Consider the following 13,749-nt stretch of genomic DNA (forward strand, 5'->3'; position numbering starts at 1 on the left):
AACCTTTCTCTTGAATCACTCTATCTATTGCTGAAAACTACATTAAAATCAGTTGCATTATTTAAAGATTTTTTTTATAAATACATACATATTATACATAGAAAACACTCAGACCGATACAAACAATCATACTCATGAATACAAATGTTTGTGCCGTGCGAGGAATCGAACCCGCGACCATCGGTCGTAATGCGATGTGCTAGACCGCTAGACCATCGAGGTCGTCATATATGTCAATATGCAGTAATAAAGTTTTTTATTAACATTTTGATATTTATGATGTTATCATACATTTACATTTGATTTTTTTACAATAATGAATTGGTATGCTGACACTCTCTAACTAATCAGTAGATCATTTAAGTAGTGTATAAAAAAATTGGATTGAATACTATCTTCTTTTTTGTGTGTACTACCTAAACCTTTTAATTATTGCGTACATATGTATGTATTATTACTAAGTTGGTATATTGTGAAACTATAAGCTCACTTAGTATAATGTAAATAAAATTAATATTTATAGAAACAGATTCATTCACATAACATTATCGTCCGCTATCTAGATCACAAACATCACTAAAGAGGTTTTGTGTCAATGTCAGCAAAATAACGTAACAACCTTGATTTATAACTGTTACTGCATACGTAATAACTGCCTAATTAATAAATGCTAAATAATTAATGTTCTCTACAAATTCCTAGTTCACGGTTAAGTTATGTCAAAATTGATCCTATATGTAACTAGATTAAATAAATCATGTTAACATAGAAGAAGTCGAATATATAATAAAGGAAATTGCAATATACAGACCGACAGACAGACAGACAAACTTTCGCAATTATAATATCAATATGAATTGTTTCTGTTACTCTATAAAAAATGCACCAAAAAGCCTTTAGAAATAAACAACAAATCATAATATAGAAATTACCAAACCTCAGAATGCGAAGATAACGGCACCTATACTAGAAGAACAAAGCACGTAATAGTTGTAACTATTTTCTTAGCAATCAACGAAATGATTCTGTTACATTCACTATAGCATTGCGGAATTTTGTAATGAACGTGCCGAGTTCGTTAACCGCAGACTATTGCGAATAACTTATAAAGAAATGCATCATACAAATATAAATCTGATGTTTAATAAGTGCTCACGTATCACGCATAAACCGCATAAACTATTTCACAAGCGAACACTTTTGAAAATGGAACGTACGTTTTCTTTTGGCAATATTTACAGCTTCATTTTGTCATTTAATGTTTATTTTCGTTATTTAAAGTTTCATTATGCTTAGTTAATGTTTATTTTCGTTATTTACAGTTTCATTATGCTTAGTTAATATTTATTTTTGTTATTTACAGTTTATTTCTACAATTTGATATTTGTATTTGTTATTTCGTTTATTTATGTTATTTCACGTTATTATTGACATTGTTTATTACATATTCACATGTTTTATTATTTAAATTATAAATGTTTTATGTATATTATGCATGTATTTACAATAAAAGCTCTGCTTAGTTTGGGACTATATGGCGTAGTGTAAATTATTTAGTGACATTATTATTATATTGTAGACTTAGGTATATACTATTTCTGTAGAAAATAAAAGTATCTACAGAATAAATTGGAGAATATGGACAAAAAAATACATTTAAATTGAGACGTCATATGAAAACATTAATTTTCCACTACACAAATCTTCCTTTCGCTTCGGTTATTAAACTAGACATAATAATGAACGTAAACTAAAGGAAATCATTGGCATAACGTAATTTGCCATGCATAACTGGATGCAGTAAGCTATGCAAATAGCCCTAGGCGCCAGTTGGCTTTCACTTACTCTATCAGATGGCTGTCAAGTACCATGAACTGCCATGAGTGGGCGGGTGATATCGGTTTTAGGCTATACTGAATCATAACTATGTATTGATTTGAGTAACCACATATTACTGCGATCACGCGCTGCTGTGGTATTTTTGTAATAAGGTCAATAAAAACAAAAATATCTTTCAAGTTAGAACAATTTACTTACAGTTATTTCCTTTTTTACATAAAATGTAATAAAGGATGATGTTTGGTGACTGAAATAGGTGAGACTAAGAACGATACAATGTAAATTCATTGTTTTAGAGAACAAAGGGAATAAAAGAGAAAGAAAAATAGTCTGATTTACACTGACTTAGTTTTTATAACATAAATATGGAACAGGGATGCTGTGTCGGAATTGAACAATAATAATAAGAACTCAGGAGCATTCACACAGCGCCATGGAGTCCCAAGCTAAGTAGAGCTTGTATTATGGGTATTAAACAAATATATACGTCATATATATAGAAAACACCCTCATACTCATGATACAAATGTTTGTACTGTGCGATGTATTGAACCCACGACCATTGGAAGTAAGACGGTGTCTAAACCGCTATACCACAAAGGCCGTCAAATAACATTATATATTTGCCATTCTGACAAATATTTAATACTGTGCAGGAATCGAACTCCTGACCATCTTATACTAACACATGTTAAATAGCTAATAATAGCTACACCACTGAGGTTGTCTGAACGGCCTTTAACTGCCCTGTTAATATATTTCCAGCGATTCTAACGTCTAAATAGTTAGTGAGAAGCCAATTACACTAAATTTGGACTTTGGACGTATCATGGGCATAAATTGTTGAGCAACATCAATTTAAAAAAGCTTGTCTGACGGTTTATGTTGTTCTAAACGGATATATTACGTAATACGAAAGAATTGCCAACGGTTTGTCGTTCTGATTCGAATTATGGTATACAACAGCGATTAGGTATATCGTATGAGATAGCTATTTATAATTGTTTTAATATTATATATTAATTTAATATTATATATATAGCTGTGAACTTCGTCCGCGTGGAATAGGAACCTTGACCAAACAAAGAAAAAAAAAGAGTCTGACCGAAAAAGGCAAAGATCATAGTTGTATTGTTCTAGTTTCAAAAATAACGAATTTCCAAACAAACTTTCGTCCCATATTTTATTGTACCCCCTTAAGGGTTTTTTTTTACAACCTTTGGATGATAAATAAATATGATATTTATATATAATCAAGGGCCTAAAAAATAAGTTTCAATATTCTTCTTTCAACCCTTTTCTTAATATCTAGACTATCACCAAATTACATTTAAATCTATTCACTAGTTTTGGCGCAAAAGCGCGACAGACAGACAGACAGATTTTATTTCGAATGAAATGCAAACCTTAGTATAAAACTATCACAATAATACTTTATTCTGATATCATTAACAGTAGTCAATCGTTTCATATCCTGCTCAAAGAATCAACAATTCATAATTGTTTAATACATAATACAATTCTTATTCCAAACAGACGTTTGTTATTTTATCAAATTGTTGGTATGAGTATAACCGTTTACTGTTGTAATAAAGAAGGAAATTCATAAAATGACTATCTCATGATAAATTTGATGTTGTTAAGTAGTATAGGGATAATACGCACTCCTTAATCCTTATTAGACATTTATTTATATTCGGTAATGTAAGTATGAAACATTTAAACTCGGTACCTACATATTGCATCAAAAGACTAATTAAACAAAATAAATTAATAATAACCCTGGATTACCTACACAGAGTCATCTAACCCCAAGCTATTTACAGCGTATGTATACGGTACTATCCAACTGATATAAATGGTATAAAAATATTTTATATAGATTAGTTTCAAATTTGGCATTGACAGTTTATTGATATTGTTTTAAGTGATTTTTTATAGGAACAAACAAATCGGCTAGATCATACAGTACAGGAGAGGAAAAAAGTAAAACAGACTAATTACCCTCTTGCTAACATTGTCAGGTTATTGAATATACTCTATACATATAATTTATTCGGTTCACTTCTGATTATATTCATATTCCAAAATAATGATACATTACTAGTTAGCATTGAAATTGCAGATGATAACGTATCGTGCCATGACGCTGTAGGAATTCGCAATAAAAATATATAAAAAGATGCACACTTTTATTAGGGTAACATAACTTGCATAGTATAAATAATGTCACGGCAACCAGTCAATGTATTTTTAGACCTACTGACGCTCATTTTGAACTCAACTGGAAACAAGTTAAAAATAAACATACTTAAAACTATTTAGGTATGACCAGTTTGTCTATGAACTACGCGGAAGTTATTAGAGATAACTTGTATAACTACCACCGAAGATAAGAATCTAAACATCTAAATGTATGTTTATATAGTTTACTATGTATAAATAATCTAAATGGTTTGAAGAAGAATGGATTGCTGCAGAATATCAAGTGTAATGCGATTGAAGTTGAAGACAATGATTTAAAACACAGTACAACGAATAATTGATGAATTATTTATTTAAATATATGCAGATATAAAACAGCTCATGCACTTAACAGTGCTGAAAATAACAAATACTGTAGTAAGTATTAAAAGTAAGACGACTGTGCAACATATGGACTAACCGTACCGGTTTTGGAAGACAAAAATAAGATTCATCTCATAAATTGTAAATAAATAATTAATACAACGTCAATGTACACAAAACAAAACTAAAACTAAATCTAACACTACGTTATTTGCTATAAAAAAAGGTTATTGAAAACAGATAAATTCTGTTTAAATCCATATTTGCATTGGATATTTCGAAAATTTATTAATAACAAATTAGCATAATCATGAAAGAATAAATTGCTCTGCATTAACTAAAGACAAAACAATTCTCGCAGATGATATCTTAACGCCTACAACGTTTTCCTTGTACAGTGACTTAAATACATCCGAAGCAAACTCAGCTGATAAATAGTCGCTAAAGGGAGAACCTCTAAATAGCAACGATAACATCACTAGCGACAGCGCATCACGGCGATAAAAGCATCCCCTAATAAAAACAAGTACTAGATTATTGAGCCTTCCCTTATCGGGCTGCTTAGCCGCCCCAAATTGACTCAGCGAGACTTATGGACAAAGTTGTCAGGGCACGAATAAAAGATAATGAAGTATTTGATTAGATAAATGTGGTAAACATTTACGTATATATTAATCTTATATTCGACAGCAATTTATTTGAGGCTCTAGTCAAATTTGGGTTCAGAAAATTCTGGCGTAGTTTCCACAGTGAATTAATTTATCTAAATATACTCGTATTTAACTCAAAGGTGACTGACTGACATAGTGATCTATCAACGCACAGCCCAAACCACTGGACTGCAGGTAGATGTTATGACGTAGGCATTCGCTAAGAAAGGATTTTGATTAATTTTACCCCTAAGTGGATAAAATAGGGGATGAAATTTTGTATGAAACTTTGTCAATTTTAAACCGATCGGGCTGAGACTTTGCATGCATAAAGCTACTATGACGTAGGCATACCCTAAGAGGGGATTTTGATAAAATCCACCCCTAAGGGGATAAATTAACGCGAGCGAAGCCGCGGGCAAAAGCTAGTTTAAAATAAATTACATTAAACAAAAACATACAATTGTGTGACTATAGCCATACTGGATTTTGGTTACTTACTCCAAGATTTTTTCAATTTATTTGGAATGGCAACAAGACGTCGTCTATATACATATGTACACGAACATCATGTTATCATGTGGCACCACTTATGCGTCGCCACTATAGAGGATTTATCATGAGTCTTTAATTTCACTGCCTAATCGCACCATACAACCGAAACAGCTTACAAAGCATGCTACTTCGCAAATAAAATAGATAAAATTTATATAGCCTTTACGCAGCCAATAACTCGTATAAGATGGTATATGAAACCAGAATACATCTGAGACTTCTAAAATTACAACAGTTCAAGTAATAATTATTCATAATACAAATATAGCTAATGGTACAAGTTTCATTCCACCGGAAATTCAAAGGAGTTTAATCTAAACTTAGGTTGTATATTTATGCAATGTGTAATATTATTATTATTTCTGCTATCCTGAATGTTAGTAAGTATTGTTTGTACAGGAATAATAAATTAGAAACCTAATAATGTCTATTAGGAATACAATGACATGATATTCAAGTCTCGGTGTAGGATATCCGATATCCTAAGAGACCATGTAAATACATCAAAGTCGATCCGCGCAAATATTCAATAAATGTTTTGTTGAAGATTTTCCCTTTCAAAATGAAACTCATATAAATTAGATTTTAAACCAATGTTTACTAAACGGTTTGAGCTAATAAAAGTAATATTAAGGGAGCGAGTCTCGTCGAACGCAGGAAATGAAAGCTACGAGAGAATGAAATTGGAAAACTTGTTACAGAATTACTCGAGACGAAAAAAGAAAGTAAACAAGGCGAGGAGAGTTAGAACAAGCGACACTTGTAGACATTTTTCAAATAACATTTCACTTGTTGGATATTTTATAGTTTCATAAAAAGTATGCTTTTAGTATTTGTAGTTAAAATTGCATAAATGATGTCTTACCAGTATTGCTTAAATTACTGAAAATGCTCCAATTTACAGCTGACAACTTATTTTAAAAATGTTTCTTTCTTCAAAAACATTTCATTTCTTCAGATTATTTAAATACTGTATGATAATAACTTTCGCAATAAATAATGTTCATACAAACAAAACGTTACACTTACCTTTTACTCCAGTTTCCGATCTCAGCGTAGCGTCGACCGTTAGTACATCCGCTCCTTCTTATTTCATTTCCTTTAAAGGTCTGAACTGAATTCCCGTTAGGTGTTAATATTCCGTTGGAAGCACTGTTATTGTTTCTCTCCCTATTTCTCGGGAAAGTTCCCGTACCGGATCGAAATGTCGCTAAATGCGGAGTATGGTCGACATCAGGAGCATACTGTTGCAGAGGAAGTGTTACATTTCCACTCCAGCTTTTACGATTTACGGCAAAGGTTTTGAACGTTCCGTTGCCATTGATAGAAGAGGTTACTCCACAGAAGCTGCTGCGGTTGTGACTGTTCTTTATAAACGCACTATTCTGGAGTGCCACTTGAGGCTTGATCGGCACCAATGGGGAAGCCTGGTCAATTGACATCGTACCTTTAATAATGTGGCAATTTGATCTATCTACATTTTTGTCTGCAAAGGAAAGAAATCGCTACGTTAGCTACATGCAGTCTAGATTGTTTTGATACCTCCAACAGAGTTGCTAATCGGACGAAAAGATGGGTATTCGTTAAACGATATATTTCATTGTGTTGCCAAGCAACACTGCAGTATAATAATGAAGTACTACTTGAATGATAGAGTCGAAATTAGGTTAATTGGTATTCGTTCCACGATTTCTATAGTTGCTGCAACTCATCGCGGTAGGCCATTCTATGAAATATTGTTAAATTTTGTACAAGATTTATTATCAGTAAATACTACCGTCACTTGACACCCGATGATTACTAAAGTAGTCAAAGCAAGCATAAAATAGAAATTACAGTCAAGGACATACCACTAAATGAAATGGCCGGACATGACATAAGTGAAGTGTTTACGAGCGGCCACGAGTAATATTTTAAAATTAAATTAATTAATTTTGTTACGTAATAATACTTATAAAAGGTCGCAGTTTCTCAATACTAATGTTAAAATTTAATGTAAACGTGTTTATTTTCTAACAAATTGTTATTGTATTCTTTATGTACATTTAATAAATATATAAAAGAATTTCATGACAGCTTAGTTGGTGTCACTACATCTTCATTCCACAAACATTTCTAGGTATATATATTAAGGGTGTCTTAAGATAATACAACTTCGTTAGTAAGTTTAAGTAAACAAACAAATAGTAGGTACATGTAATTAGATAAATTTTTATTTAATCTTTGCCTACAATGGAAACTATGCTTTAAGCGACCTTGTACTTTATTGCACTCTATTACAGTCGTTAAATGCGTCCTGCTGACCATTGTGCTCGCTGCTATTCATTTTAATAGTGGAAACTCTTCATTGGTTCCTTACCTTGACCTGCTTGGATTTCTCTCGACCGATTCTGATGTAATTTGTTCGCATTTACATTATATTGACAAAATATGTATTTATTAACTCTTAATGTAATAGAGATATATAACATCAAAAAGCTTTACTCACGTTGTTTCAAAAAATATTGTATTTTCTGAGAGCAACAAAGTATATAAAATAATTTAACAACAAGAGGCTATAACCGTCGTATAACCGTAATCTGTAAGACAAGACAATCTTTGGGTAAGAAGACAACAGATGGCAGATGGCGCATGATTGGTATAGAAAATATAATTACATACTTGAATAACAATAATGGATAATAAAATACATATATAGCAAGATAATACAAATATGTAGATTTGTCACACAAATTCATTAAATAAAATTAGATTTATAATCATCATTACATAGTATAAAACAAAGTCGCTGTCGCTGTCTGTCCGTTCCTATCTATGCTTAAATCTTTAAAACTACGCAATGGATTTTGAAGAGGTTTTTTAAATAGATAAAGCGATTCAAGACGAAGGTTTATACATATAATGCATGTACACCCGTGCGCAGTCGGGGCGAGTAGCTAGTATCTAATAAAAGTCGAAAAAAACGTGACATACTGGCCTATTAAATAATGAAAATAAAGGACAAATCTTATTACACAACAACAGACTCTGTTATAATAGAAATTGTTAAAAAAGTATCTGAAAGTGTACCATATATAGACAACATGGTATTAATAGCAAAAGCTACGACCGGTCCACATAAATATGACTCACTAACGCCGGATACAAACAATTTTGTACCTCCATTTGTATTATATAACACTTATGTAAGTACCAATGCTTAGGTTTGTTGCATAAGTCTTTGGTAAAATTGATTGCTAGTAATTGTTGACTTTTGTTCTACTGCTTAGTAACGGTATGGATATTAATTCCTACCTGACACGTTGATTGATCAATAATAAGATGGCTGTCATGCTGTTTTACTGTAAAATTTTCCATTGTTTATGTTTCTTATTTCATACTAGCTATTTCCCGCGACTTCGTCCGCATGGAATTTAACTTTATTTTTCTAAAATAAAAGTAGTCTAAGTTACTAGATATAAATCCTTTAAATTACAAAAATCAGTATTTAATACATTATAATATTTTGAATATTATTAATTTACTAGCTGTTCCCGCGATTTCGTGCGCGTGGAATTTTACTTTATTTTTCTAAAATAAAATTAGCCTAAGTTACTCCTTATTACATCAGCTACCGGCCAAAAAAAGTCCTGTTAAAGTCGGTCCAGCCATTTCAGAGATTAGCCGGAACAAACTGACAGACAGACAAAAATGTAAAAAATATTATTATTTTTTTATAAATACCGTATTTATATTCATATGCATGTAAAAACTGTTATTTCGATATTACAAACAGACACTCCAATTTTATTTATATGTATAGATGTTGGATTACGAATCCTTATAAATTAATATATAAAAGAGAGAGAGTGGACTGTATTTATTGAAAAGAAAATAATTAATGGAAAAGGAAGTAAAAATACGATTTCGACCTGGAAGAACGTCTTCCACACTCCGAACACCCCAAAGTAAGCAATGCAACACCAAACTTACTCACCTTTGCTCAGGAACGTCCCGATGTGTAGTACTGTTTAATGGCCACGCACTCTAGAGTGTATATTTTCATCAAAAACAATTATATTGTGTTAAATAATTCCTTAATTATCTTGTTTTATATAGATAAAAATACGGAGCGTCCTTTTAATTCCAGTTCTTATTTTCAATTGTTTTTTTATTCTTTTTATAAAATTTAAGTGGCCACATGTTTTTATATGTGGCCAGTATTACTGAGCGCCCTTTGCTCCAGTAAGCAAGCCGGTGACACAACCTGCTTAGACTAAGGAGGTTCGGAATACGGAACATACCCCCGGCCGAAACCGTATTGACGGTTTCAAGTTAGTATAAAGGTAAAATAAAATTCATTAACTAAAGAAGTAATGCAAAGGGAACTGTACAATAATAATAAGGAAAAAGAAATGGAAAATTAATTAACATAGGAAAGGGGGCTCAGTTTGTTAACTGGTCTTTTAAAGAGGTTTTGTGTATGGATTGTCACACTTCTAATAATTCCCTCATCTCCAGGACGAAGTAATTCAATATGAGCTAACCAGTTGCAAGGAGACACGTTATCGGTTTTAAGTAATATAATTTCTCGTATTTTAATATTAGCATTAGATTTGAACCGTTTTCCCCGTTGTAAAGTATTTAAATCTTTCCATCTTTTCCTAAATAGTTGCGTACGTTTCTGTATATATTGCCAACGTGACAATCTGTTAATTGGAACATCCTCAACAGTATACTCTGATATAACAACGAAACTTTTATCTCTAAGAAAATAACCCGCCGTTAAAACGTTATAATCGTCTGGATAGATATAATTCGCTGGTAGTGGACATAGCGACGTAGAATTTAATATAGTCTCTATTTTACAATATATTATGAAAAGTTCCTCAAACGTTAAAGATTTCTCTCTTATAGTTCTAACAAGATAGTATTTTTCTGATTTAATACCAGCTTCGGCTAACCCATTCATATGTGCTGCACTAGGCGAATTAAACTTCCAAATTAAAAATCGATTAGAGCAGCTCTCTATGAGTTTATTTTGAGTTTGACGGTTATAGACAAATTTCTGAATTTCATTTAAATGTTTATTACCAGCTAAAAATTTGTTACCACTGTTAGAATAAATAATAGAACATAAGCCTCTATGAGAGACAGAACGATTTATGATAGTCAACAAACATTCCGCTGATAAAAAAGAGAGAGTTTTAAGATATACTGCTTTTGTCGAAAAGCATACAAATAAAGTAACGTTTTCACAGTATGATTTTGCGTTACGACGCAAACTATATTTCTCAAAGAATTCTAGTTTACTTCCAACTATTTTATTAGAGTTAATACCGATAAGATATATCATTTTAAGGACTAGGTTTAATTTTAATAAAATTGTCTTGTCACTGTTCACGAACAATGTAACAGACCATCTACTAATATTTTCGCGAAACCAATCTGGACGCGGTAACCATTTTGCATTATAGTTTAATAATGTAAATAGAATAACACTACTAAAGTCAGTCATGTTGTTTTCACTGTTGACAGATCTCCAACAATGTAGCGGTATAGTTTTTATTATTTGTGTAACACGGTTACAAACAAATAATTTTAATTTATGAATTTGAAGCCACGACAATACGATTGTCGAATCAGTAAAAGCACACACACGAGTAAAATTTATACGATTTAAGTTACTATTTATATTTTTAATTAATTTACATAGCAGTACGGCGTCCATCAAGTGAAGACGAGGAATAGTCAACGGCTTGATTGGTGCCACTTTAGATTTCGCCATCATTAGACTTATTCGTACTTTAACACGCCTTTGATCATCTCGACTAACAGTATAAACACACGCGGTATAACCCCGAGAAGATGCATCGCAAAATCCCTCTAATTCACATTCTACTTGATTAGGTAGTAGCAGATGTCGTTCAATAAGAATGTCAGATAAACACGATAATTCATTATTAACATCTGGACATCGTTTACATATATGTGTATGCATCTGTTCATTCCATCCTATTCTTAACTTCCATAGATTTTTCATCATTTCTTCAGCCATAAATAAATAAGGCGATATAAAACCCACGGGATTATATATCAATGCTAACATTTTTAATACAGGTAGTTTTCTGCTTACATAAGCTTTGATATTTGAGGCAATATTGAACCTGCCTGATATCAGAACTCTACATAGATCTAAAACTGTTACAGTGCATTTATTGCCATTCTTAATAAAATCAATAGGACATTTTCTATGTTCCACGGGAACTAATTCTATTTTCGAAAATTTACGTAAGGTCATGTCTACTGACGTTTCCTCATTAGTTAAGGAAGATAAATGCAAATTCAAAATATTATCAGTATCAGTAGCCCACAATTTGCCACTAACAATAAAACCTAATACTGTTTCAATCACTTGAGGAATATTAGGTTTAATCAATAAAGGTTTATCTTTAATAAGTTCCGACACTATGTCATTACCAAGTAAGATATCTACACGGGAACGTTTATAATAAAACGGATCCGCTAAACTAAAATTCCTATATTCGTCAATCACGGTTGGCGGGAACGAAACATTAGGCATATCAGTCGATACTTTACTAACTACAACCATATCTACTGTAAAATAAGGCTCATGTACACTTCGCGATGAAAATGTACATGTGACCATTCCGTAATTTTTCAAGGACTCACCCCCAAGTCCATATATCGAATAAGGACACTGTTTACGCGGAAGACCTAAACGTTGAGCACAATCCGTTGTTATAAAAGAGCACTGTGCTCCAGAGTCGAGCACTGCACGGCAGTCCTGACTTCCACCATACATATCCCTAACCTGCAATCGCGCTGTACCTAAGACGACGCTGTAGTTATATTTATTATCAGTACTTTGTAGTACTTGTGCACCAGCTTCCGACTCGCTCACGGAACGAGCGGCGACTAGCACTTGCTGTGACTCTAAACTAGTCGAAGGAGAGTCGAGATTAGAAGGAGTGGACGCCGTCGACACGGTCGACACATGTCCCGCATCCTTGTGTAATAAGTAGTGATGTGGTGACGCACACACACCACAATTCATTACACTTTTACAAGACAAATTATCATGGTTTGTCTTTAGACAATTAGTACATAACTTTAATGCCTTGACACGGTCAATTCTGGCATCCGGTGACAGTTTACGAAACTGTTCACACCTATAAATCATATGATTTTGATTACAATGAAGACAAATAAATTTAGAATTAATATTATTAGATTTAATATTATTATTCGACAACACTGATGAAGTAGTAAGAGCTTGCTTCTCCGATAAAAAACGCGGTTTATTGTATATAGTTTGATTTTTTGTTATGGGTTTATTTTCCAGTACCACGGGACTGGAGTACGAATTAGGAAATGTGTGTTCGAGTACTTTAATTTGGTTGTTTACGAAACTCATTAATTCTGCGAATGCCGGAAGTAATGTTTGATCACGACTATCTTCAAATAATTTTCTAGTGGTTGTATCTAATCCACGTAACGCTAAATGACAAATTAAATAATCACTTATATTATCCACTTTTAACGCTTCGATTGCCTTCCATGAATTATCGAAAGTATCTATGAATGAACTTAGGTTTGCCGCAGAGTTCTTTCCTATCGGAGTGAAGTTAACCATTTTATCTAAATACCTACCTACTAATATTCTGTGGTCTTGATACTTGTCTACTAAACATTGCCAGGCAAGTGGATAGTTATTGGCAGTGATAGGAAATTTCTTAATTATGTTAAGTGCTGGACCTTTTACACAAGATAACAAGTAATGAAATTTATCAATATTCTCAAAATTACGTTCATGAACCAATGATAAGAAAGTATCATGAAAGGTTGTCCAGTTTTCTAATTGGCTGTCAAACTCAAATAATTTTAGTTTGGGCAAAGACGGCTGAACCTGATCACAATGTTTATTCGTTGAGGTACTCTCTAACGTTCGATATTTCACTACTACTGATCTACAGGCAGAGTATAATGTATCAAATGAATCCAATTCCCTAGTAGAGTATTTAGTATCAGGATTTAACTGAATTTCGAGTTGTAATATTTCCATAATCGTCTCTTCAAAACGTGTTCTAACATTATCTAAATCCGAAAATTCAGCTAAATACAATTGAAAATTACT

The 13,749-nt window shown here is 32.4% G+C and overlaps 1 protein-coding gene across 1 annotated transcript in view; it reads right to left on the reverse strand.

The window, feature by feature from the left end:
* Nucleotides 1–13,749, reverse strand: part of LOC131853642 (protein sprint) — a 159,265-nt gene that overhangs the window by 113,719 nt on the left and 31,797 nt on the right. Inside the window, exon 2 of the mRNA XM_059204648.1 lies at nt 6,642–7,098. Within this exon, the coding sequence (XP_059060631.1) occupies nt 6,642–7,054 (413 nt within the window). The 5' untranslated portion in view covers nt 7,055–7,098. The remainder of the gene's footprint in view (nt 1–6,641; nt 7,099–13,749) is intronic.

This window comes from Achroia grisella, unplaced genomic scaffold, assembly GCF_030625045.1.
Source record: "Achroia grisella isolate CSIRO2021 unplaced genomic scaffold, CSIRO_AGI_Agris_v1 utg1062, whole genome shotgun sequence".
NCBI lineage: Eukaryota > Metazoa > Arthropoda > Insecta > Lepidoptera > Pyralidae > Achroia > Achroia grisella.